We start from the raw sequence: 26,043 nt of genomic DNA on the forward strand, positions 1-26,043 counted from the left end.
GGGAAAGGAAGCAACATGACACTGTGATAGTATAATTATAAAATATATATGCATTTGGGCAAAGAATATGGAAATAGCATTGTTAGGAGTTAAGGGTCTGCAATCATAAAGGAAGGATCTGGTTAGAATCCTTTTTAACTGTATAACTTTGGACAAGTTATGTAATTTCCCTAAACCTCAGTTGTTTTATTTAAAAATGTAAATGGTAGGAGTTCCCTGATGGCTTAGCAGTTAAGGATTCAACATTATCACTGCTGTGGCTTGGGTTTGGTCCCTAGCCCAGGAACTTTTGTATGCTGCTGGCATACAAAATGAATGATGAATGAATTAATCAATTTTTAAAAGTCCATATCCCCTTGGTTCCTTTAGGATTAAATGAGATAAATCACACAAAGAATTTAACAGAATTATTGGCAGACACATGATAACCACTCAGTAAAAATTAGCTACTAAATCTAGACTGTAGTGGTGGTTCTAAGGATGTGGTTTCTTTTTTCCCCCGTTGTCAGTTTTGATTGATTGATGCGATTTTTTTTTTTTTTCTTGTAGAAGTAACTTGTCTAAAATGCTTTGATGAGTTTTTTTTTTATCATGACTGATAGTTTTTGCCTACCCTAAGACAGGTAGGGTTCGCAGTGACGAACCCGACTAATATTGATGAGAATGCTGGATCCCTGGCCTTGCTCAGTGGGTTGAGCATCTGGTGTTGCCATGAGATGCAGTGTAGGTCTCAGGCAAGGCTCAGATCCTGCATTGCACTGGCTGTGGCAAAGCCCGGCAGCTGTAGCTCCAATTTGCCCCCTATCCTGAGAACCAACATATGCCTCAGGTGCAGCCTTAAAAAGACCAAAAAAAAAAAAAAAAAGGCCATATTCCATATATATCCTTTTATTAGATGAACTAAATTAGCAGTTCATATTCCTAAAATTGTACTTTATTTTATACTTCCAGGTATGGTTTAGGAATGATTTATTACAAGCAAGAAAAATTCAGCCTTGCAGAAATGCATTTCCAGAAAGCACTTGACATCAATCCTCAAAGTTCAGTTTTGCTTTGTCACATCGGAGTAGTAAGTAGCTTTCTAAGTATTGTTCAGTTAGTCTCTTGAAATGTATTTGTTGTTGACTTAACTGCTGTTATGAAAATTAGGGCTTTTTGTTATTGTTGTTATTCTTGAAACAATATCCCAGATCCTTTTACAGCCAAAAATAGCACCTTTTTGCTTGACATAAAGAGAAATCACTGGAGTACCCTCATTCCCTGGGCAAGTTACTTAATTTCTCTGAGCGTCTATTTTATGAATGACAAGTAATACCACCTTGCCTACCTCAAGGGTTATCATAAGACTCATATGAGATTCTTCATATTTTTGAAAGCAGTTTACTATGTTAATATTTAGCTTCTAAGTTAAGTTTATAAGGCAAATAATTCCCTATATTTTAGCCTCTGAGTGATATAGATATGTCAGAACTAATTAAAATTTACAATCTTGTGCCAATTTCTATTGTATAGCAGAGTAACCCAGCCATATATATATGTATTTTTTTTTCTCTTGTTCTATCCCAGGAGATCGAACATAGTTCCCTATGCTATACAGTAGGACCTCGTTGCCCATCCATTCTAAAAGTAATAGTTTGCTATTACTAACCCCAAATTCCATTCCACTCCCTCCCCTTTGGCAACCACAGGTCTGTTCTCCATGTCTTTGAATCGGTTTCTGTTCTGTAGATAGGTTCATTTGCACCGTATTTTAAATTCTGCATGTAAGTGATATCATATGGTATCTGTCTTTCTCTTTCTGACCTACTTCACTTAGTATGAGAGTCTCTAGTTCCATCTATATTGCTGCAAATGACATTATTTTGTTCTTTTTTATGGCTGAGTAGTAATTCCTTTGTGTATCTGTACCACGTCTTCTTAATCCATTCATTTGCCAAGAACATTTAGGTTGTTTCCATGTCTTGGCTATTGTGAATAGCGCTACTATAAACATAGGGGCGCATGTATGTTTTTCAATGAAAGTTTTGTGCAGATAATATGCCGAGGAATGGAATTGCTGGGTCATATGGTCGTTCTATATTTAGTTTTCTGAGGAGCTTCCATACCGTTTTCCATAGCAGTTCTACCAGTTTACATCCCATCAACAGTGTAGAAGGGTTCCCTTTTCTCCAAACTATGTTATTAGTAGACTTTATTTTTTTAAGGGCTATACCCATGGCATATGAAAGTTCCCAGTTTAGGGGTCGAATTGGAGCAGCAGATGCCAACCTATACCACAAGCTCACAGACATGCCAGATCCTTAAGCCACTAAGCAGGGCCAGGGATCAAACCCTCATCCTCCTAGATACTAGTTTTGGATTGTTTAGTTTGGGTTTTTTTGTTGTAGTTGTTGAGTTGTATGTGCTGTTTGTGTTTTTGTTTTGTTTTTGTTTGTTTGTTTGTTTGTTGTCTTTTTGGGGCCGCGTATGGAGGTTCCCAGGCTAGGGGTTGGATTGGAGCTGTAGCCCTCGGCCCACACCACAGCTCATGGCAACGCCTGATCCTTAACCCACTGAGCAAGGCCAGGGATTGAATCCGGAACCTCATGGTTCCTAGTCAGATTCGTTTCTGCTGCACCATGATGGGAACTCCTTTTTTTAATTTTTGTTGTTGTTGCTATTATTTGTATATTTTGGAGATTAAGCCCTTGTTGGTTGTATCGTTTGTTATGGTTATATATTTTTTTTAAGTATCTGATAAGTTGTACTTTGATGGGATAGGTAAAAAGGTATATTTGCTTTTTAAAATCTCGTTTACTAGTTTCTCTGCAAGCGTATTACCTTAAGTTCTTGTTCTTGCCCTCTCACCCCTCTCCTCCCTATTTGCTTCCCCCATCTTTTGTGCTTTCACTCAGCAGTTGGCTTCTGTGGGAACAAGCATACAATATGAGGAAATTGTATTAGTTTGGAATTTTACTTTCATTTTAGAGGAAGAGTTCTTTTAATAGTTATCTTTGGGGGGGGGGCTTCACCTGCAGCATATGGAAATTCCAGGCTAGGGGTCCAGTCTGAGCTGCAGCTGCTGGCCTACACCAGCCACAGCAATGCCAGATCCGAGCCATGTCTGCAACCTACACCACAGCTCAGGGCAACGCCAGATCCTAACCCACTGAGCAAGGCAAGGGATTTAACCTGCATCCTCAAGGATAGTATTTGGGTTCATTACTACTGAGCCACAATAGGAACTCCTATAATAATTACCTTAAAATTGATATGGTAACATATAGTTAGATACTGTACAAAAAAAATAGAAAATATGTCAAAGGTGTTTTGTTTTTTTTTTAACATGTAAGATAAACCAAACCTGTGTATCTCTTAATACAATTTTAGTTAAGTTGGACTTTTTTTTCCTGTTTTTTTTAGGGCTGCCTGCGGCATAGGGAGGATCTCAGGCTAAGGGTCAAATAAGACCTTCAGCTGCTGGCCTACACCACAGACACAGCAATGCCAGATCCTTAACCTTCTGAGCAGGGCCAGGGATCAAACTCGCATCCTCATGGATACTAGTCGGGTTTGTTACCACTGAGCCACGATGGGAACTCCAAGTTGGACATTTTTTAATTTTTTTATTTATTTTATTTTATTTTATTTTTTGTCTTTTTGCCATTTCTTGGGCCGCTCCCGCGGCCTATGGAGTTTCCCAGGCTAGGGGTCTAATCGGAGCTGTAGCTGCCAGCCTACGCCAGAGCCACAGCAACGCCAGATCTGAGCCTCATCCATGACCTACACCACAGCTCACAGCAACGCCAGATCGTTAACCCACTGAGCAAGGGCAGGGATCGAACCCACAACCTCATGGTTCCTAGTCGGATTCGTTAACCACTGCGCCACGACGGGAACTCCTGGACATTTTTTTAAAGTTGGCTTTCTTCTAAAATTATTGTGGAACAGATTGTTTTATAATTTTGAGTGGTTTATTTGAAGAAGTTTTCAGATAAAAGTATGCTTCTCTGTTAGAGGACTAGAATTTAGTCCTGTGGACAGAATATTTGGCCACATGTAATTATAGCCTTCTGCAAGATCATTGCTTAGATTAATTTACCAGCAAGATGTTGGCAGTACTTAATCTTACACTTTTGTTTATTAAGATCCCACAGCCACATCCATTCACTCCACTTTATTTTTTCATTTTTTTTTTTGAGATTTTCAAGGAACATAATTTCAGTTTTTCAAATTTCAAATTTCAGGGAAGAGATTGGGTCATAGTTTCATAATTATATATTATAGAACAAAGTATGATGGTTGAACACTACTGGCCAGTTTCTAAAGGCCATAGGTTGGTCTAGCATTGTGTGATCTGTGGGCTTTAAGACCTAGAAAGGTCATTTATCCTTGCTATAGTGTCCCTGTGTGTTTTTCTTTAATTAAACTATAGTTGATTTTCAGTGTGGTATTAGTTTCAGATGTACAACAGAGTGATTCAGAGTTAGATAGTAGATAGATAGATAGATAGATAGATTGATAGCCAGAGAGATATAGAGAAATATATTTTTTCAGATTCTTTTCCGTTATAGTTTATTATAAGACTATAGTTCCCTGGGAGTTCCCATCGTGGCACAGTGGAAACGAATCCCACTAGGAACCATGAGGATGGGAGTTTGATCCCTGGCCTCACTCAGTGGGTTGAGGATCCGGCGTTGCCATGAGCTGTGGTGTAGGTCATGGATGAGGCTCAGATCTGGAGTTGTTGTGGCTCTGGCGTAGGCCAGCAGCTCAACTCCAATTAGACCCCTAGCCTGGGAACCTCTATATGCCATGGGTGTGGCCTAAAAAGACCCCCCCCCCCAAAAAAAAAGAATATAGGAATATAGTTCCCTGTGTTATATACTAGGTCCTTGTTATCTATTTTGTATGCAGTAGTGTGTATCTTTTAATCCCAAACTCCTAATTTGTCTTTTTCCTGCCCTCCCTTTGGTTTATACGATTGTTTTCTGCCTGTGAGTCTGTTCCATTTTATTTTTAACATATAATTCATCTAAGGAGAAACACAGCAGAATATAAGTGCACAGGAATAAATAGTGGGGCTTGGTTTGGGTTTTTTTAAGTTATTTAAAATAAATTACTGCTCAGATTTATAGATCAGTGGTTTCCAGATGAATTATTTTTAAAATAAATTCATAAAAGAGGTAATAGTATAATTTTTCTGAGTGGGAAGGGCTGGTAAGGCTTGGAACCAAATCCTCTAGGGGTTCTTGAATAGTTTTGAAAAGTCTAATATTTAGAGGACTATAATAAATCTGTTAAAATGTGAGTACTATGTGGCTAAATAGTACAGATTTATTTATGAAGGGAAGACCAAGATTTTTCTTGTCTTTTAGACTTAAAGGTAACCAAATATCTGAAGATAGAATATTGGTTATCATTTTGGAGGGTAATGGCGGAGTGGGAGCTACGTTGGTTTTGAGTCACATTATTTCGTTTTCACCTCCTCAAAAGAAAGCATTAATAAGATCTTTATTTCTTATAGGTTCAGCATGCACTGAAAAAATCGGAGAAGGCTTTGGATACCCTAAATAAAGCCATTGTTATTGATCCCAAGAACCCTCTATGCAAATTTCACAGAGCTTCAGTTTTATTTGCAAATGAAAAATACAAGGTAAGATGGTCTTCAGAATTGTACTGCTTAAGTTTTGCCCCTTTTTTAATAAGCTAAAAGTTATCTATACTTGAATTTTCATCTGAAATAGTTTATTTTCCCCATTTTCAAAAGCTGTTAGTTTCTTTTGTGTGTTTGATTTCATTTCTTTGCGAAATACTCCTAGGAAGGATGGGTCTGTGGATGTTTAGGAATGTATGGTTATTCCCTATAAAGATTTCTTATATAGAATGGCAGTTTTTTCATCAGAGCATTATCTTAAATATAAAACCTAAACTGTCCTGTTAGGACAAAAATATGTGAACAGATGACAAATGAATGTGTGTGCATTATTCAACAAGTATTTATTGAATATCTATTATATGTCAGGCAGTAGGAGAATAGTGGCAAGTAAAGCAACCGTATTTCCCTCCTTTGAATAGTTTACCATCTAATACTCTTCTAGAGGGACAATAAACATGAATCAGATAGTCACAAGATAATAACATGTTGAATACATAAAGGAAAAAGGTATAGTGAAATATGAGAGCTCTTAACAAGGAGACTAAGTAATTATAAACAAATCCAACTTCAAAGCCAACGTTTTGACTTAAAGTTCAGGTTACTTTTTTTTATAAATGCAGGCTCTTTTTACTAAGAAGAGTTAAAAACTTAACCCCCCAAAATACCCACAATTTAAGTGCACAGAAAATTTTGGCTAAATAATTCATTTTAGTAGACTCTTTCTCTAGCAATCTGTTCTTCCAGTATACATTGAAATTTGCTAAAATAGAAAAATACAGGAGTTCCTATCGTGGTTCAGCAGTAACGAACCTGACTATATCAGTGAGAATTCAGGTTTGATCCCTGGCCTCGCCCCAGCCTAGCTCAGTGGATTAAGGATTGGATGCTGCCATGAGTTGCAGACATGGCTCAGATCTGGCATTGCTGTGGCTGTGGGGTAGGGCAGCAGCTACAGCTCCAATTCAACCCCTAGCCTGGGAACTTCCATATCGCATGGGTACAGCCCTAAAAAACAAAAAAAGAAAAGAAAAATACAAAACCAGTGATAAACTCTTTTTTCAAGATGAATAAAGCTGTATAAAGGGATTGAATGTGCAATTTATGCTTCGTCATTTATTCAGTAATTCTTCTAGTCTTACGCTGTTTTTCTTTATAAAGAAGTTGTTTTTTTCTAGTCCTACTGTTTCTGTCCTTTTAAAACTTCTTTTAAATCTAATAAAAACTTTTAACTTGCTCTTTGTGGTACTATAATTATAGTTCAACATTTGTTTTCATGTTTTTGCTTCATTGTACTCCTCTAAATATGTGTCACGTTCTTCATTTGAAAGACTATATTCAACTTATTACCCTTAAAGCCATTTTAAGGCTACCACACCTATCATGGAAGTCCATGTAAATCAGCCCTCTACTTGCTTCGAGAAGCCCACGTTCTAATCTGATCCACTGTTCAAGTCCTAATGGTTGTAGTCGTTTTCAAGTACCAGCTTGGAGTTTGGCTAACTCATAAGGCCTATTTTTAGGCATGGATTAGATATAGGTAGACCATATTAAAAAGGGCATAAGGAAGAGTTACTTATTTCTTCTGAAATGTCTCCAAAATGAAAATCAAATTATGTTAGAGGGCCACCTCAAATCTCTCTTGTGGCAAAAACATTGCTAGATACCACCCTATCTAATGTATTATATTAATATCTAGTTATGTTAAGTCTTAAATCTTTTAGAGCAAAAATGAGAACCCTGATCCTATGTTAGACACTCTTTCTCAAGGAGTGTTTGTAACTAGATTATCAGTGGCGGAAGGCATGATATATGCCTGAAATTTTAATAACACTTGTAACACACAGTCATAGAAAGAATACATCTATTCCGAACTGTGTGTGATGTAGCAAGTTTTAGAGTACATTATCTTGATTAAGATTTCTTTAAAGCAGTGGTTCTCAATGTATGGTCTGGGAACTTCTGAGGGGTTACCAAAAATCCTTTCAAGAAGTCTAAGAGGTCAAAACTATTTTCATAATAAAATTTCAATGTTATTAGGCTTTTTCACTTTCATTCTCTCTCCAGTGTATAGCTGCTTGATGTGATATAACAGATTGAATGCAGAAGCAGACAAGGGAATCCAGCTGTCTTTTTTGTTGTTGTTGGTCTTTTTAGGGCCAGACCCATGGCATATGGAGGTTCCTAGGCTAGGGGTCAAATCAGAGCTGTAGCTGCCGGCCTACACCACAGCTGCAGCAACGTGGGATCCAAGCCTTGTCTGCACCCTACACCACAGCTCACAGCAACACTGGATCCTTAACCCAGTGAGTGAGGCCAGGGATCGAACCTGCGTCCTCATGAATGCTAGTCAGATTCATTTCCACTGAGCCATGACAGGAACTCCCATCTGTCTTCTATTAACCAGAGATTTGCAAAAATGTTCTCAGTGTTTCACCCCTCACTGACTTTTTATTGTTCTGATTAGAAAAATATTGTGTTAATATATCATGGGTTTATTATCTTTAAAACTTGAAATTTTCAGTTTCTGATATTGTATGTACTAACAGAAGCTCTTTGGGTTCCTCAGTAGTCTTTAAGAACATAGAAAGGCCAGAGACCAAAAAGTATGAGAATGGCTAGTTTGCAATATTAAAATTTTAATTCTTATGGATACGGGCTTTGTCAGTCCCTATTAGTAAAGTTTGGTAGGGTTTTTTGGTTTGTTTGGGTTTTTTTGCCTTTTGTCTTTTTAAGGGCCGCACTCATCAGAGCTGTTGCTGCTGGCCTACGCCAGAGCCACAGCAACACCAGATCCAAGCCTCATCTGCGACCTACACCACAGCTCACAGCAACGCTGGATCCTTAACCCACCGAGTGAGGCTGGGATGGAACCTGAGACCTCATGGCTCCTAGTTGGATTCATTTCCGCTGCGCCACAATGGAAAATCCAAGTTTGGTAGTTTTAACCGTGGTCTTATGTAGCTAAAAGCAGTGACCACAAATTTTTTGCTTCAATAGTTTTTTCCACGTATATTTTACAATGTTTAACACTATGGCTATTGAACGAAAAAAGATCAAGTGTACCTCATAAAATTATTACATGTAATAAATCTTCCATTCCCAGATATGCAGGTATGATTCTCAGACATATTCAGCCTGGAAGTTTCTTTGACTTTATTTCTCTTGGGTTGCCAGCAGTTAGGAAGCAGGCATAGTGTTGAGGATGCACCAGAGCTCCTACATACTTGTGTAAAAAACATGGCATTTTGGAGTTCCCATCATGGTGCAGCGGAAACAATCCAACTAGGAACCATGAAGTTGCGGGTTCGATCCCTGGCCTTGCTCAGTGGGTTGAGGATCCGGCATTGCCGTGAACTGTGGTGTAAGTCATAGACGCGGCTCAGATCTGGCGTTGCTGTGGCTATGGTGCAGGCCAGCAGCCTCAGCTCTGATTTGACCCCTAGCCTGGGAACCTCCATATGCCATGGGTGCGGCCCTAAAAAGACAAAAAAAAAAAAGTATTTTTACAGATATACTGCCCATGAAGATGTGTGCATGTGTGAATGTATGTCACCTTCAGTCTTCTTTTTTTTTCTCTTTTATTACAGAAAATTTCAAACATCTTTATAGTTGGTAGTATAATATGATAATGAATCCCTGTGATCCTACCACCTAGCTGCTTTCCATCCTACTTCCCATAAATTGATTTTTTTTTAATTTTATTCTTTTTTTTAGGGCCACACCTGTGGCATATGGAAACTCCCGGGCTAGGGGTCGAATCAGAGCTGCAGCTATAGGCCTCCACCACAGCCACAGCAACGCCAGATCCAAGCCACATCTGCAACATACATCACAGCTTGAGGCAATGTCCAATCCTAACCCACTAAGCAACACCAGGGATCCAACAGCCAGGTTCATTATCGCTAAGCCACAGGGGAACTTCCATATGAGGTTTTTGTTTGTTTGTTTCAGCTTTTTAGGGCCACACCTGTGTCATATGGGTGTTCCCAGGCTAGGAGTCAAATGGGAGCTGTAGCTGCTGGCCTACACCACAGCCACGGCAACATGGGATCCGAGCCAAGTCTGTGACCTACACCACAGCTCATGGCAACACTAAATCCTTAACCCACTGAGTGAGGCCAGGGATCAAGCCCGTGTCCTCCTGGATACTAGTCAGGTTCATTACCACTGAGCCACAATGGGAAGTTCAAAAAAAATTTTTTTTAACGAAAGTAATGTGCTTGTTACCAAAAGATCAAATAATATAAAGTATAAGAAATATAAATTTGCAGAGTTCCCACCATGGCTCAGCAAGTTAAAGATCTGTCATTGTCTCTGCAGCAGCACAGGTTCAATCCCTGGTCCAGCACAGTGGATTTAAGGATCCAGCTGCAGCATAGGTTGAAGCTGCAGCTTGGATTCAATACCTGGCCCAGAAACTTCCATATGCCATGCATGTGGCCAAAAAAAAGAAAAAAATACAAATTTGAAGGTGCCTTCTAAGCTTACCCTTCAGGGACTGAACACTATTAACAGCTCAAAATATATTTGTCCAGATGTTTTTCTCAACGTTTGTATGGTTTTTTTGTTGTTGTTGTTGTTTTAAACTTTGAGCTTTACTATTTTGCAGACAATGTAGAGTGTCAACAAGTTATTTCTAGGTATTTTTTTTTTAGTTGCTTTTTTTTCTTTTTTTTTAATTAATCAAATGAATTTATCACATCTGTAGTTGTATAATGATCATCACAATCCAATTGCACAGGATTTCCATCCCACAACCCAAGCACATCCCCCTACCCCCCAAACTGTCTCCTCTGGAGACCGTAAGTTTTTCAATGTCAGCAGCTGTTCTGCAAAGAAGTTCAGTCTGTCCTTTTTTCAGATTCCACATGTCAGTGAAAGCATTTGACATTGGTGTCTCATTGTATGGCTGACTTCACTTAGCATAATACGTTTATATGTTTTTGAATTGCTTCTAACAAAGTAGGCTTATACTAGGATGGTAGGCATAATAATAATAGCTCTTTAAGGATGTCTGTGCCCTGATCCTTGGTCCCTATGAATATTTTACCTTACATGGTCAAAGACACTTTGCAGATGTGATTAAGGATACGAGCCTTGGAGTTCCTGTCGTGGCGCAGTGGTTAACGAATCCGACTAGGAACCATGAGGTTGCGGGTTTGGTCCCTGCCCTTGCTCAGTGGGTTAACGATCTGGTGTTGCTGTGAGCTGTGGTGTAGGTTGCAGACGCGGCTCGGATCCTGCGTTGCTGTGGCTCTGGCATAGGCCAGTGGCTACAGCTCCAATTCGGCCCCTAGCCTGGGAACCTCCGTATGCCGAGGGAGCGGCCCAGGAAATAGCAAAAAGACAAAAAAAAAAGGGGGATACGAGCCTTGAGTGGAGGGAGAATATCCTGGATTATTCAGCTGGGTTCACTGTAATCCCACAGATTCTTAAAAGTGTAGTATCTTTCCTAGCTATGGTCAGAACTAGTATTTTTCAGCCCACTTTTGCTCCTTTTGAAAATGAAGGGGAAAAAAAGGAGTTCCCATCGTGGCTCAGCAGTTAACGAATCTGACTAGCATCCATGAGGATTCAGGTTCGATCCCTGGCCTCGCTCAGTTGGTTAAGGATCTGGCGCTGCCGTGAGCTGTACTGTAGGTCAAAGACACAGCTTTGATCCTGCGTTGCTGTGGCTGTGGTGTTGGCCAGCAGCTATAGCTCTGATTCAACCTCTAGCCTGGGAATCTCCATATGCCCTAAAAAGCAAAAAAAAAAGAAGAAGAAAGGAGGAGTTCCCCTTGTGACTCAGCAGTAACAAACCTGACTAGTATCCATGAGGATGTAGGTTTGACCCCTATCCTTGCTCAATGAGTTAAGGATCTGGCATTGCTGTGAGCTGTGGTGTAGGTCAAAGAGACAGCTCAGATCCTGTGTTGCTGGGGCTGTGGTGTAGGCCAGTAGCTGTAGTTCTGATTCGACCCCTAGCCTGGGAACCTCCATATGCCACAGGTGCAACCCTAAAAAGACAAAAAGAGAAATAAGGTATAATATATATAATGTTAGAAAATTCAGAAAGGAGAGGAAGCTACCAGGTAAAAAAACATAAGTACCCCCTTAATCACTTCAATTATCCCTTCCCCAAAGGTATCCCTTCCCATTCTTAACTTGTTTAGGAACATACATGTATTGATCTCTGCCAGAAAAAAATATGTGTATGTCCATATAAATGTATTTATAAAATATTTATGTGACTACCCACATTTCTGTATTTGTACATTCCGGTATGTTTATTTTGTTAAAAAAGAAATAGTGCTGTACATCTTGCATCTTATTTTGCTTTTTTTTTTTAATATACAATTGACAGCTCCTGTTTCATAGAAAATGAACCATAATTTATTTAACTAAGCCAAATTCCTAACATGGGGATGGCGGAATCAATGTTTACACACAGTTTTCCCCCTTTTTGCTGCTACACTTGAGGCATATAGATGTTCCCAGGTTAAGGGTTGAATTGAAGCTACAGCTGCCAGCCTATACCACAGCAACACCAGATCCAGGCTGCATCTACCATCTGCACTGCAGCTTGGGGCAGTTCCAGGTCCTTAACCCACTGAGCGAGGCTAGGGATCAAACCCACATCCTCTTGGATAGTAGTTGGATTCTTAACCTGCTGAGCCACAATGGAAACTCCCTGCAACTTTTTTTTTTTTTTTAATTAGAGTATGTTGATTTACAGTGTTGTGTCAGTGCAGTTTCTAACTTAATGAATAATGCTAAGTTGTCCTCACGAAAAGGTTGCATCAGTTTACACTTCTGCCCTCAGTGATGAGAATGCCTGATTTCCCTCACTGATGATAACTTTGTGTAACATCAAACTACTTTTATTTGTGTCCATTTGCTAAGTGAAAAATTGACAATGTCTTAGCATTCCCAGGTGGCTCAGTAGGTTAAGGATCTGGCATTATCACTGCTGTGGCTCATGTCTCTGCTGTGGTCCAGAACTGGCTCCAGAATTTCCTCATGCTGCTGGTGTGGCCAAAAAAAAAGTGACAATATCTTGGAGTTCCCGTCATGGTGCAGTGGAAATGAATCCAACTAGGAACCCTGAGGTTTCAGGTTCAATCCCTGGCCTCGCTCAGTGGGTTAAGGATCTGGCGTTGCCGTGAGCTGTGGCATAGGCCAGCAGCTATAGCTCTGATTAGACCCCTAGCCTGGGAACCTCCATATGCCTCGGGTATGGCCCTAAAAAAAGGATCTAGTGTTGCCACAAGGTGCAGCGTAGGTCACAGATTCAGCTCAGATCTGGCATGGCTGTGGCTGTGGACAGCAGCTGTAGCTCCAATTTGACCCCTAGCCTGGGAACTTCTTTATGCTGCAGGTGCAAACCTAAAAAGCAAAAAAAAAAACCAAAAAACAAAAAAACACTTGGCTTAATCAAAACTTCATAAAATTTTGCTACCTGTTTTTCTTTTTTTTTTTTTTCAGTCTGCTTTACAAGAACTTGAAGAATTGAAACAAATTGTTCCCAAAGAATCCCTCGTTTACTTCTTAATAGGAAAGGTAAAGATTGGGGCCCTGGAACTGTGACTTCCATAATAGATAATAACTTTGGAAGAATAAATATATTTTATTATGCAATATCTGTTGTGTAAATTTAGCTAGAGCTTTGAACTAAATGCTTTGGGAATAAAGAACGAATTTAGTTTTAAAATTAAGAAGATGGAGTTCCTGTCATGGTGCAGCAGAAATGACTCTGACTAGGAACCATGAGGTTGTGGTTCAGTCCCTGCCCTAGCTCAGCAGATTAAGGATCTGGCATTGCCGTGAGCTGTGGTATAGGTCACAGACACAGCTCGGATCTGGTGTTGCTGTGGCTCTGGCATAGGCTGGCAGCAACAGCTCCAATGAGACCCCTAGCCTGGGAACCTCCATGTTCCTTGGGTGCTGCCCTAAAAAAAAAGACAAAAAAATAAAAATAAATAAAATTAAGAAGATGAGGCATTCCCATTGTGATTCAGCTGGGTTAAGAACCCAGCTGGTATCCATGAGGATGCAGGTTTGATCCCTGGCCTTGCTTGGTGGGTTAAGAATCTCATTGCCGTGAGCTTCAGTATAGGTCAGAGATGTTTCTCGGATCTGGCATTGCTGTGGCTGTGGTGTAGGCCAGCAGCTGCGGCTCCAATTTAACCCCTAGCCCAGGAATTTCCATATGCTGCAGATCAGGCCATAAAAAGAAAAAAATAGAAGAAGATGATATCCTAATGAGGTTGCAAGAACACACGTACACCTTATAACCCTAATTCTGTGATTTTAGAAGTATATTAATATTTGTAGGCAGTGGCCAGTAATGAGTTCATAACAGAGGCTACTTCAGGGAAATCCTTTAGCTTTCAGTTATATATAAAATACTCAGATATCCCCATTTCTTTCCACTGTTATTATCGAGTCAGAGTGAGATTTATTGGAAACTCACTACCTGAGAGATAGAGGCAAGGAATTCTGAAAATAATGTCTTAACATATTAAAACGAGAACTCTAAGAGTTCCTGCTGTGATGCAGTGGCTTAAGAATCCCACTGCAGTGACTTGGGTCACTGTGGAAGCACAGGTTCAATCCCCAGCCCAGCGCCGTGGGCTAAAGGATCAAGCATTGCTGCAGCTGCAGCATAGGTCTAAGCAGCAACTCAGATTCAATCTCTGGCCCAGGAACATCCATATGCCACAGATGTGACCATTAAAAAAATAAAAATAAAAAGAATTCAGAAGTTAGAATGAGTTCTTCTGTAGGATGAAAATGTCCTACTCATCAGAATGAATTTGTAGCACATAAATCAAGACCCTAATTTAAATTTAAAATGTTTAGGATTTTATAGTTGAAGCTCACAACTTAATGAAAAATGTAGTGCTGCTGTTTATTTTTAGGTTTACAAGAAGTTAGGTCAAACGCACCTCGCCCTGATGAATTTCTCTTGGGCTATGGATTTAGATCCTAAAGGAGCCAATAACCAGATTAAAGAGGCAATTGATAAGCGCTACCTCCCAGATGATGAGGAGCCAATAACGCAAGAAGAACAGATCAGTGAGTATCATCTATATGAATTAGGTTTGTGTGTGGCTGTTCAAACCAGAGAACTAGAGATGTACCATATGAGAGTTAGGTAAGATGGAACAGATATTTCTTCATGGCACAGAAGAAACATGGAAAATTTTTTGAGTATTCAGAAAGCTACCTTGTGCATAGAATTTGAGGGCTGCTTTTGTTTCTAACCATGGTATTCTTTATACCAAATGAAATTTTAGAAAAATTGAGCAGTGTGATATAACAATGTGTATATGAGCCAGGTAACCAGTTTCAGTTGTAGATCTAGTTTGCTGTGTGATGGTGACAAATTCATTGCTGATTTTTACCTGGGCTTCAATCTGTGTTTGAATATATATCTAATGCCTGCTTTATGTGCAGGTAGGGGGAGAACATGGTAGGAGGAGAAAAAGTGATAGGTGTGACTATGATGAAAACATTGTAAATGCTAAGTGAATGAATAATAAATTTGCTCACATTTTAAAGTATTGACAGGAAGTTCCTGTTGTGGCTCAGCGGAAACAAATCCGACTAGTATCCATGAGGATGCAGGTTTGATCCCTGGCTTTGCTCAGTGAGCTGTGGTGTAGGTCAAAAATGGCATTGCTGTGGCTGTGCCAGTGGCTGTAGCTCCAATTCAACCCCTAGCCTGGGAAGTTCCATATGCCATGGGTGCGGCCCTAAAAAACCAACCAAACCAAAAAACAAAGTATTGATAGATGTGTAGTAGTGGGTATTCAAATTCTGTGTAGCTGTCACAAATCTAAAAACTAAATATTTGGCTAATATTTTTAAGTGGAGGGGTCAAGAAAAGAGAAGGTAACAAAATTACAGTTTAAGGGAGTATATGCTCTGTCCCTATATTGAACCTCTATATTGTACACCTGAAACTATTAGAATATTGTAAATCATCTATACTTCAATTAATTAAGCAAAAATAGATATATTCTATCCCTTAATTAAATATATATCTTAAAATAACTAGTGAGAAGGAAGACTTGGTGTATTAATATTTTTTAATAAAAGAATTAAGAGACCGCTGATGAGATGAACTAAAATAACTTTGTTCCAGAAATATATTTCTATTCTGTATTTTTGTGAATTAGGAGGGACTATCCCCAAAATGGGGTCAACAATTGAATGGAATGTCAGTTGTTGCTTTTTTAATGTCTCAGAGAACTAGGTCTAATTCTATAAGAATTAAGGAGAGGCAGTTTTAGTCATTAAAACTCTTAAAGGTTAAATGCAATAAACTAATTTTAGACATGCTTTTAAGTAAGGAACTTGAGTTGCATTTTCTTGAAGGTTATCAGGATTTTTATGGGCTTTTACTTGTTTTCATGAACTATACAAAATATTTGTCAGATATCTTACTGTAGGTTTTTGTTTTATTTTTAAAGTGGGAACAGATGAATCCCAGGAGAGCAGCATGACAGATGCAGATGACACACAACTTCATGCAGCTGAAAGTGATGAATTTTAACTTCTGGAAATGAGACTTTTACAACTGGATGTGTGACTAGTGCTGACATGTTTCTTACCCTTCCATATACTGAGTCTTCACTCTTGAGCCAGCAGTGTCATCATCCATCACTTGTACCATGAGTGTGCCACTTTAATTGGACCCTGACTACACAGAATGAAAGGCAGTGCAATATTTAGCTGCTAACAAGACTGGCTCTTTCACCAGTATGAATGACAATTTAGGGGGGTAGGGTGGGGAACTTCCTTTTTTTTTTTTTCTTTAATCTCCCTCTGTCGGAAAGCTATCATGGAAGGAAGAGTTATGTTTTATCTTGAAGGAGCCATTAGATACAGAAAATAGTGATGAACCAGAAGTTCTTGGTCATTTTTCCAAAAATTTGTTTTCGCTTGGTTCTGTTCCTGATAAACAGAGTGACTGACCTTCATTTCTAGGTTCTTCAAAAATGGTGTTAGCAAGTGCCAGATGGAACAATAAAAGACATTGCCTATAACAGAGTAACTTGATTGCCAAGGAATGTAAATTACCTTAAACTTGCAGTGTCTCCCATAAACAAATGTAATGGGCATATTGGGACTCAGTGTAGGAATCAATATCCCTCCATACAGTGTACACTCATTCTTGGCAAGAATGCTTTAATGTCTAACCAAGAATTTTAATTTAATCATCTTGGTTCAAGGTATTGATCATTGTCTTGGTATTACAAACTTTAAAATTGGTCCTTACTATATTGCCTCTTCTTTTTGAGCTCTGTGGGATCACCTTTAACATTCAGAGATGATAGAGGGGTTGCCACTGAAAAGCCAAAACAAGGCTCTTAATAACCATTAAGAATCAAAATGAGAACACTAAGTGGAGAGACTTTGAGAGATCATGATAGTGAAAGCCTTAATGCAATCAGAATCATACCATAACCTTGAATCTATATTTGTTCCAGACAGTATCCCTTTGACTTTTCTAAGTGTTCGAGCAGGGTGCAAAAATGTGTGGTTACCTTTGGTTGAGGTCATTTCCATTTTTTTCAGCTCTCTGCTTCAGATTATTTTCATTACTATGAGTCAAGAAAATGTTTATTGAGAGTGATTGGATTTAGAATAGTAGAAATTTTTAGCTTTAAAAAACAAAAAAACCCACTCTTATGAAGGAGATGAGTTCTCTCTTGAGTTTGTCATAATATAGGTTGATGTCTGGGGGAATGACCACAATTTTAAAGAGATAATTATGCATAATAAAATGGGAATTATTGGAATTTCACAGTAATAGATTTAAAGTCTTAAATTGTGTATCTCCTTTATTGTATTGAAATTTTTAGAGAAACTTTAGTTGTTAACATTTTATTAAGTGCCAATGTCAAAATATAACAAATTATAAGTTCTTACGACAGGCCTACAGTTTATTGTTTTGGATTATTTGATGAAGGACAAACTTATTTCCCGCTTACCTGTATTTGTTAGTCAAGCTGTGATAATAAGGTGGATTACAGAAGATGTTAAAATTTTAGAATCAGTAATTTTCTATCATTTACTGTTAATCTGCTCATTTGAATATGGATTAGATACCATTATAAACTAATTCAAGTCAGAGTCTTAGATTAGGTATTGGATGCCAGAGAGGTATTTAACAGAATTTCCTACCTAATTCTAAATATGTGCTGCCTAAAAAAAAAAAAAAAAAAATTATAAGAAAAAGGAAAGGTTGGAAGTAAATATCATTAAAAATTCCCAGAGGCTAGCACTTGGATTCTAACAAATATTCCATTTTATTATCCATTTGTTCTGTAATATTTAATTTTATATATATTTTTTTAATTCGCAAATCATAAGCCAGCTGTGTAACAGTATCAAATATAGAATTTCATAGAAAGCTTTGACCTGAGCTCTTTGTTACAAAGCCTGGAGAAAGTTACGCTCAGAAAACAATTTGCTGATGTATAATTAGTTATCTTTTTATAGTAGGAATGTATGTCCTGTGCCAGAGGTGGTCTTTCTGGTACTAATTTTGAGACCAAGGATAAAAGGATAGTTGTGGAAGGCACAGCATGGCAGTGGTTGGCTGAGGGATACTCAGCCTAAGCTTGACCTAACTGCAATTTTCCTCACACCTACTTTCAAAGGCATTTAGGTATTTGAAGGCTTATTTCCCACCTAGTTACTGTTTCTGGCTTTTCTCTCTCTCTCTCTTTTTTTTTTTTTTTTTTTTTTTTGCCTGGAATGGGGATCAAACAACCAGAAGAAGACAAGCATTTTGATCAAGCAATGTTTGCTTCAAATTTCAGTTATTTTGAAGAAATCAGAAATACTAAGTACTTTGACATCCTTTTTTCTCTTTAAGCTTTTCACACATGTATACACACACACACACACACACACACACACACTCTTGTTCAGAAGTTGTGTTGTGGCATTGGACTGGGAATCATTTTTCCCTCTTGGAAATGATTCTTAACTCTGGGATTTTAGAAGGTTGGAAATATTTTTTCAAGAGAACAATGGTACTCAAAATAATGAAAGGTGGTCCTACTTTTTCTGTATTTCATTACTTTAAATTTTTTAATTTTTCCAAGAACTGCAAGTAACATTTGAACCATGCTGCTGTTGTACTTAATCAAAACTCAGTGATAACAGTATTTAGTATATTAAAAATGCTCTTTTTGAAGAAAAAAGTTTGCAAGTCTCTGTTTAGCCAGAGTATAGCTTGGGTCTTCACAAGAAATATGGTGACCCGTTTTCTTTGTGAAAACCTCAGAAAATCTAAGTGTGGGTGTGCTGTGTGTGTTCTATTTGCATTGAAACAATGTAATTTTGTGTCTTCTTTTTGCTTTTCCTGACTTATTTCAGAAATTGTACAGTCTTGGGGGGGGAAAGTCTTTTCTGTTAATATATTTGCAATTCATTAAAGGATATGAAAAGTCCAAATAAATTACTTTTGAAAGCAATTTATAATCAAGTCATTAAAGCTGTGTAAGAGCTGTGCCATCTGTATAGTTATAGTAAGGCACAGCAAAATAGCAAAGGATTACAGTCTTATGTTCCACAGAAGTCTAAGGCAATATTTATCTAATTTTTTTTTTTTTTTGCTTACATTCTCTCTCTCTCTCTCTCTCTCTCTCTCTCTCTCTATATATATATATATATATATATAAAACACACCCTTTTTTAGTATTTTTTGGAATTTCAAAATAAATATTGTGACCAAAAAAAATGAATATTTTTCCAGACTACAGAAATCCCTTGCCAGCAGCTGCTACTTTGCAAGTCAACTGCTTATTCTTTTCTTTAATCGTGTGATTTCTGAAATACCTTTAAAAGGGATACACAGCTTTTTTGTTCTAATTAGAATCCATTTTAAATATCAAGATCTGAAAGAAGTAGAATAATAGAAACTAAATTTTACTCTCGTTTGATATCTTGGAAAAAGTGTAAAGAGTTGAAGGGTTTTGTTCAGACTTGAAAAAAAGGTAGCAAAAAATATTGTGGTGCATGGGGCAATGAGAGAGAACGATTCAGACCATAATATTCCCTAGGACCTGCCATTTACTGTCAGCAGGACAGGGGTAACTAGAAGTATAGGTAGGAAGTATTCTTAGGTTTGTTTAGCCTCTAATTAATGGTTCATGAAGGTTCAGTATAGGTTTTGTTTTCCTTTATGTAAGTGCAAACTTTGCTAAATAGTATATTCAGTGAGATCTTTCCACGTGTCCCATGTTACTTGCCTTGTATACAGTATTTTTAGTTCTCAACCCAGTGAGGTAGGTGCCACTACATTTTACAATGAGAAAACCTAGACTCAACTATTCAGTGATAGAGCTGGACACTTTTGGCATTTCTGTATGTTCAAAACCATTTATTTAGTTTTGGACATTGTAAGTTTCAGATCACATCTAGTGTTAACTGTCAAGTGTCCTCTTTAGCATTTTTGGAATTGAGTATCATAGAAGTTTGGGTGTCACAGAAGAAATTTTGTTAATAACCATATATTTAAATCTGTTGTATACTTAGTCCTTTGATGGGGCTTTGATCTGTATCCTGCCTCTGTTTTTCTTTTCACACTGAAATTGAAAGAGCTATCCCTTATTGAATGACTGGAATTTGCTTTAAAGTAGAAAACTTTAAATCCTCTACTTTATTTCCATTCTTACATTTTTTTTTAATTACCTATTTTCCCTAATACAAGCATTCCTTTTATTTAACACCCTCAAAATAGAATTTTCAACTGGGGGCTAAAAGCTGTATTTGAGGAGGAAATGCAAATGCATTATGAGTCACTGGAGTTCTAGTAAGAAAAGGAGTAAAGTAACAACTACAAACAACAAAGTAGAATTAAGGTTTCTAATCATGTGTTTTTAAAAAGCACTAAACTGGAGTGCCCTTTGTGGCTCAGTGGTAATGAACCCCACTAGTATCCATGAGAATGTGGTTTCAGTCCCTGGCCTTGCTCAGTGCCTTAAGGATCTGGCTTTGCCATGAACTATGGTGAAGGTTGAAGACAAGGCTCAGATCCCAAGACGCCATGGCTGTGGTGTAGGCCGGCAGCTACAGCTGTGGTTCTACCCCTAGCCTGGGAACTTCCATATGCCACAGATACGGCTATAAAAAGAAAAAACTTAAAAAAGAGACTAGGGAGTTCCTGTCATGGCTCAGCAGAAACAAATCTGACTAGCATCCATGAGGGCGCAGGTTCCATCCCTGGCCTTGCTCAGTAGGTTAAGGAATCAGCATTGCCAAGGACTGTGATGTAGTTCGCAGAGGCAGCTCGGATCTGGCGCTCTGTGGCTGTGGTGTAGGCCAATAACTACATCTCAAATTCAACCCCTAGCCTAGGAACCACCATATGCCACCCCTGCAGCCCTACAAAAAAAGATGAAAATATAAATAAAAATCACTAAACTCATATCTAAGAAATAAAGATTTTGCCCCTTAGTTGATGTGTGACTCTGAACATTTTTTTTTTTTTTTTTTTGCCACGTGCTTGGCATATGGAAGTTCCTGGGCCAGGAATCAAACCCATGTCACAGAAGTCACAATGCCAGTCCTTAACTCACTGAACTCTTCAAACTTTTTTTCCATCAATACAAAGAAGATTCCCTGTGCCCTTGTTACCCCACAGAGGACTGAGAATCACACAGAAGTGCTTTGTAAAACTAAAGTACTATACAAATACACAGTGGTATTAACAGCATGAAGGTGATGTTACAGAAACATCACAAAAAGAAACACGTACATGAGTCCCCATCATGGCTCAGCAGTAATGAACCTGAGTAGTATCCATGAGGGTGCAGGTTCAGTTCCTGGCCTTGCAGTGAGCTGTGGTATAGGTCATGGATGTGGCTTGGATCCTGAGTTGCTGTGGCTGTGGTGTGTGGGCCAGCAGCTGCAGCTCTGATTCGACCCCTAGCTTGGGAACTTCCATATGCAGCACATGCAGCCCTAAAAAGCAAAAGGGAAAGAAGGGAGGAAAGTGCATCTTAGGAGTTCCCATTGTGGCTCAGCAGGCTAAGGACCCAACATTTCTGTGAGGGTGCAGGTTCAATTCCTGGCCTTGCTCAGTGGGTTAAGGATCTGGTGTTGCCATAAGCTGTGGTGTAGGTCACAGATGTGGCTTGGATCCAGTGTTTACTGTGACTGTGGTGTAGGCCTCAGCTGCAGCTCCATCTTATTTTTCTCCAACCACTAATGTGTAGTATGTTCTCTTTGCTAATCTCATTGCCAATCCCAACACAACTCCTACTTCAACTAAAGTTATAACCAAATGATAACCCAATTAAGATATCTCCTTTCCATTGCTAGTTTTCAATGGTTTTGATCATGACTAGGTGCTGAAAAATATGTCTATTAAGAAAAGCGTATTGAGGAGTTCCCGTCGTGGCACAGTGGTTAACGAATCTGACTAGGAACCATGAGGTTGCAGGTTCGATCCCTGCCCTTGCTCAGTGGGTTAACGATCTGGTGTTGCCGTGAGCTGTGGTGTAGGTCATGGGAGAAGCTCGGATCCCGAGTTGCTGTGGCTCTGGCAACAGCTCCGATTAGACCCCTAGCCTGGGAACCTCCATATGCCGCAGGAGCAGCCCAAGATATGGCAAAAAGACAAAAAAAAAAAAAGAAAAAAAAGAAAAAGCGTATTGAGATTTCTAGGGCTGGAAAACAATGACAAAACCTGAAAATCTGTTTCTCTTCACAAACAAAACCACACAGGGTTCATGCCGTCATTATTAGGAGGATACTGTAACATCAAATTTCCTGTAAGTAGAAGGGAAATCTCCAATAGGGTTCCTGCTAACACCCTAAGCCTGTGCTTATGGAGAGTGAGAAAAAGGCTAAATCACTCTATTGAGACAGAGCAGAAGGGAATAGAGAATTAGAGGAAGCACAGACAGAATCTTCTTGGGGGCATAAATGGAACAATAAAATAATGAATACAGGTTGGGGCTTAATAGATCATAGCCCTCGCTTCAGGAAAAGGTTTGAAAATGAATGGGACCAGGAGTGGCAGCCTCATACAAGCAGTGTTTCTGGGTGAGAATCATATGAAGAAGCAGTGAAAGGAAGAAGGATATAAAAGACTGGCAAAAAAGAGAAGGCGCATGATTCTTCCCACCCCTATCAGCAAGATCCTTAAACTGCACGAAAGGGCTCTCAAACTAGGAATCCTGTCTGCGAAATGATTAGGGATAGGGTAAAGAAAGCAATCTATGTCCATACAAAAATTGCAACCTATGTCCATAGATAGGATATTGCAAAAAAATCAGCAAACATAAATTAAAGCCTTTCTGCTAATGAAAAGCCTCCGCAAAAACAACCACAAAGCTAAAGAAAAAAAATATATATCCTTTTAAAGGCATTTGAGAAAGTGAAACATCACCTTAAATTGGAGGAAAAATTTTAAAACATTGATAAATTTGACTACACTTGGAATCCCCTTGTTGCTCAGCGGATTAAGGATCCAGGCTTGTCACGGCAGCAGTTAGGGTCACTGCTGTGGCGTGGGTATGATCGCCGGCCCAGGAACTTCTGTAGGCCACAGGTTTGGCCAAAAAATAAATAAGCAAAAATAAAAGGTGTCTGTGTTAATATTCCAAATTAAAGGAAGTTAGGAGTTCCTGCTGTGGCTCAGCAGTAACAAATCCAAATTGTATCCATGAGGACTCAGATTCGATCCCTGGCCTCTCTCAGTTGGTTAAGGAACTGGCATTGCCATGAGCTGTGGTGTACGTTACAGACGTGTCTTAGATCCTGCATTGCTGTGGCTGTGGCGTAGGTTGACCTCCATAGCCCTGATTGGACCCATAGCCTAGGAACTTCCATATGCTGCAGGTGCAGCCCTAAAAAAGACTAGTAATAATAATAATAAAGGAAGGTAAAAACATGACAATTAAATATAATACCTTACCCTGGATCCTGGATCTCGTCTTGGAGAGAAAAAAAAAAAGGCTACAAAGAGCATCACTAAGTCAACTGACAAATTTGGAATATGGATGATAGATTAAAGTATTATAAATTCATGAGCTGTAAATTTATGTACTGTTGTTATGTGAGAGAATATTCCTATTTCAGGAAATATCCACTGAAGTATTTAAGTGGTAAAGGGCCATGATATTTACGACTTACCCATGAAAGTTTCAGAGAAAGAAATATATATAAACACACATATATAATTCTATATATAGGTATATAATTAAATATAAAGATTCATATGTATATAAGTATACATATGTGTGTGTGTATTTAAATACATATACATACATAAATGCATACGTAAGAGAGGAAGCAAATTAGGTAAATATTAACAAGAGGTGAATCTAGGTAAAGAATATTCTTTTTTTTTTTTTTGGTCCTTTTAGGGCCGTGGCATATGGAGTTTCCCAGGCTAGGGGTCAAATCGGAGCTGTAGCCTCTGACCTACTCCACAGCCACGGCAATGTCAGATCCGAGCCGCATCTGTGACCTACACCACAGCTCACAGCAATGCCGGATCCTTAACCCACTGAGCAAGGCCAGAGATCGAACCTGCATCCTCATGGATGCTTGTCAGATTCATTTCTGCTGAGCCACGACAAGAACTTCTAAAGAGTATTCTTTGTACAATTTATAGTTTTACAACTTTTTCAGTTTGAAACTATTTCCAAATAAATTTTTTAAATCCTGTAATTGTTGCTGTTTAGTCTGTAACTATGGTAAATGACATCGCTATTTTTTTTTTTTTGGCAGCACCTGCATCATGTGGAAGTTCTTACCCACACCACAGCAGAGACCTGAGATTTCTTTTAATCTTTATTTATTTATTTATATCTTTATTTTTATCAATGATAGACATCTCTATGGTTGAAATAGTGAAACAATTTTTCAAACAAGCACTTTCCTCTCCAAAAGTTATCACTTTCATGTCCTTTACCAAATTCTCTTAGTATTTATTCTCCAAAGGCAATGTTTGATTTTTCAATTTTAAAAGTTATCTATTGGATTTCCCATCATGGCTGAGTGAAAACGAATATAACTAGTATCCACTCGGACGCAGGTTCGAACCCTGGGCTTGCTCAGTGGGTTAAAGATCTGGCGTTGCTGTGAGCTGTGGTGTAGGTTGCAGACATAGCTAGGATCCCGAGTTGCTGTGGCTGTTGTGTAGGCCAGCAGGTGTAGCTCCGATTCAACCCCTAGCCTGGGAACCCTAAAAAAAACAACAACAACAAAACAAAACAAAACAAAACCTGTTCCAGATTAAAGGAGACTAAATTGACAGAACAATGTGATGTATGATGCTGGATTAGATCCTGGCCCCCAAATTATTATTTTTTCCTTTTAAAGCCATACTTTCAACATATGGAAGTTCCCGAATTGGAGCTGCAGCTTCGGTCTACACCACAACAATGGCAACACTGGATCCAAGCCGCAACTGAGACCTAGGCCACAACTTGCTGCAATGCTGGATCCTTAACCCACTGAGCAAGGCCTGGGATCGAATCTGAATCATCACAGAGACAATGTAGGGTCCTTAACCTACTGAGCCATACTGGAAACTCCCAGAATTTTTTTTTCCTTTTTTGGCGACCCCTTGGTACATGGACTTTAGGGATCATATCCGAGCTACATTTGTGACCTACATAGCAACTGTGGCAACACTGGCTCCTTTAAACACTGTACCAGGCCTGGAGATCGAATCTGTGTCCTGGTGCTGCAGAGATGCCCCTGGTCCCATTGTGCCACGCAGGGAACCCCCAGAGATATTTTTTTTTAATGTTATTTACCTATAGGAGTTCCTGTCGTGGCTCAGTGGAAAAGAATCTGACTAGCATCCATGAAGATTCCTGGCCTCACCCAATGGGTTAAGGATCTGGCATTGCTATGAGCTGTGGTGTACGTCAAAGATGCCACTCGGATCTGGTGTTGCTGTGGCTGTGGTGTAGGCCAGAGGATCCAGCTCCAATTTGACCCCTAGCCTGGGAACCTTCATATGTCGTGGGTGCGACCCTGAAAAGACAAAAAAAAAAAAAGAGAGAGAGAGAGAATAGTTTATTTTTAGGAAAAACAAGTATAGAGAGGTAAAGAGACATTATACCTTCAATTTATTCTTTTTTTTTTTTTTTTGCTATTTCTTGGGTCGCTCCCGCAGCATATGGAGGTTCCCAGGCTAGGGGTCGAACCGGAGCTGTAGCCACTGGCCTATGCCAGAGCCACAGCAACGCAGGATCCGAGCCATGTCTGCAACCTACACCACAGCTCACGGCAACGCCGGATCGTTAACCCACTGAGCAAGGGCAGGGATCGAACCTGCAACCTCATGGTTCCTAGTCGGATTCGTTAACCACTGCGCCACGACAGGAACTCCTCAATTTATTCTTGTGCAGTTCTGGAAAAAAAAAATCTGTGTG

General features: G+C 39.0%; 1 protein-coding gene across 7 annotated transcripts in view; it reads left to right on the forward strand.

The window, feature by feature from the left end:
- CDC27 (cell division cycle 27) overlaps positions 1-18,843 on the forward strand; it is a 68,327-nt gene extending 49,484 nt beyond the window's left edge. For 3 of the 7 annotated variants that reach the window (XM_047757270.1, XM_047757268.1, XM_047757269.1), the window contains 5 exons: positions 952-1,069; positions 5,507-5,635; positions 13,106-13,180; positions 14,606-14,698; positions 16,099-18,843. In XM_047757270.1, the coding sequence (XP_047613226.1) occupies positions 952-1,069; positions 5,507-5,635; positions 13,106-13,180; positions 14,606-14,680 (397 nt within the window). In that variant the 3' untranslated portion in view covers positions 14,681-14,698; positions 16,099-18,843. Of the gene's footprint in view, positions 1-951; positions 1,070-5,506; positions 5,636-13,105; positions 13,181-14,522; positions 14,699-16,098 lie in introns of all 7 variants that reach the window. The other 4 variants (XM_047757267.1, XM_047757265.1, XM_047757266.1 and 1 more) reach the window with 2 other exon arrangements.
- The last annotated feature ends 7,200 nt before the right edge of the window (positions 18,844-26,043 follow it).

This window comes from Phacochoerus africanus, chromosome 14 (assembly GCF_016906955.1).
Source record: "Phacochoerus africanus isolate WHEZ1 chromosome 14, ROS_Pafr_v1, whole genome shotgun sequence".
Taxonomy (NCBI): Eukaryota; Metazoa; Chordata; class Mammalia; order Artiodactyla; family Suidae; genus Phacochoerus; species Phacochoerus africanus.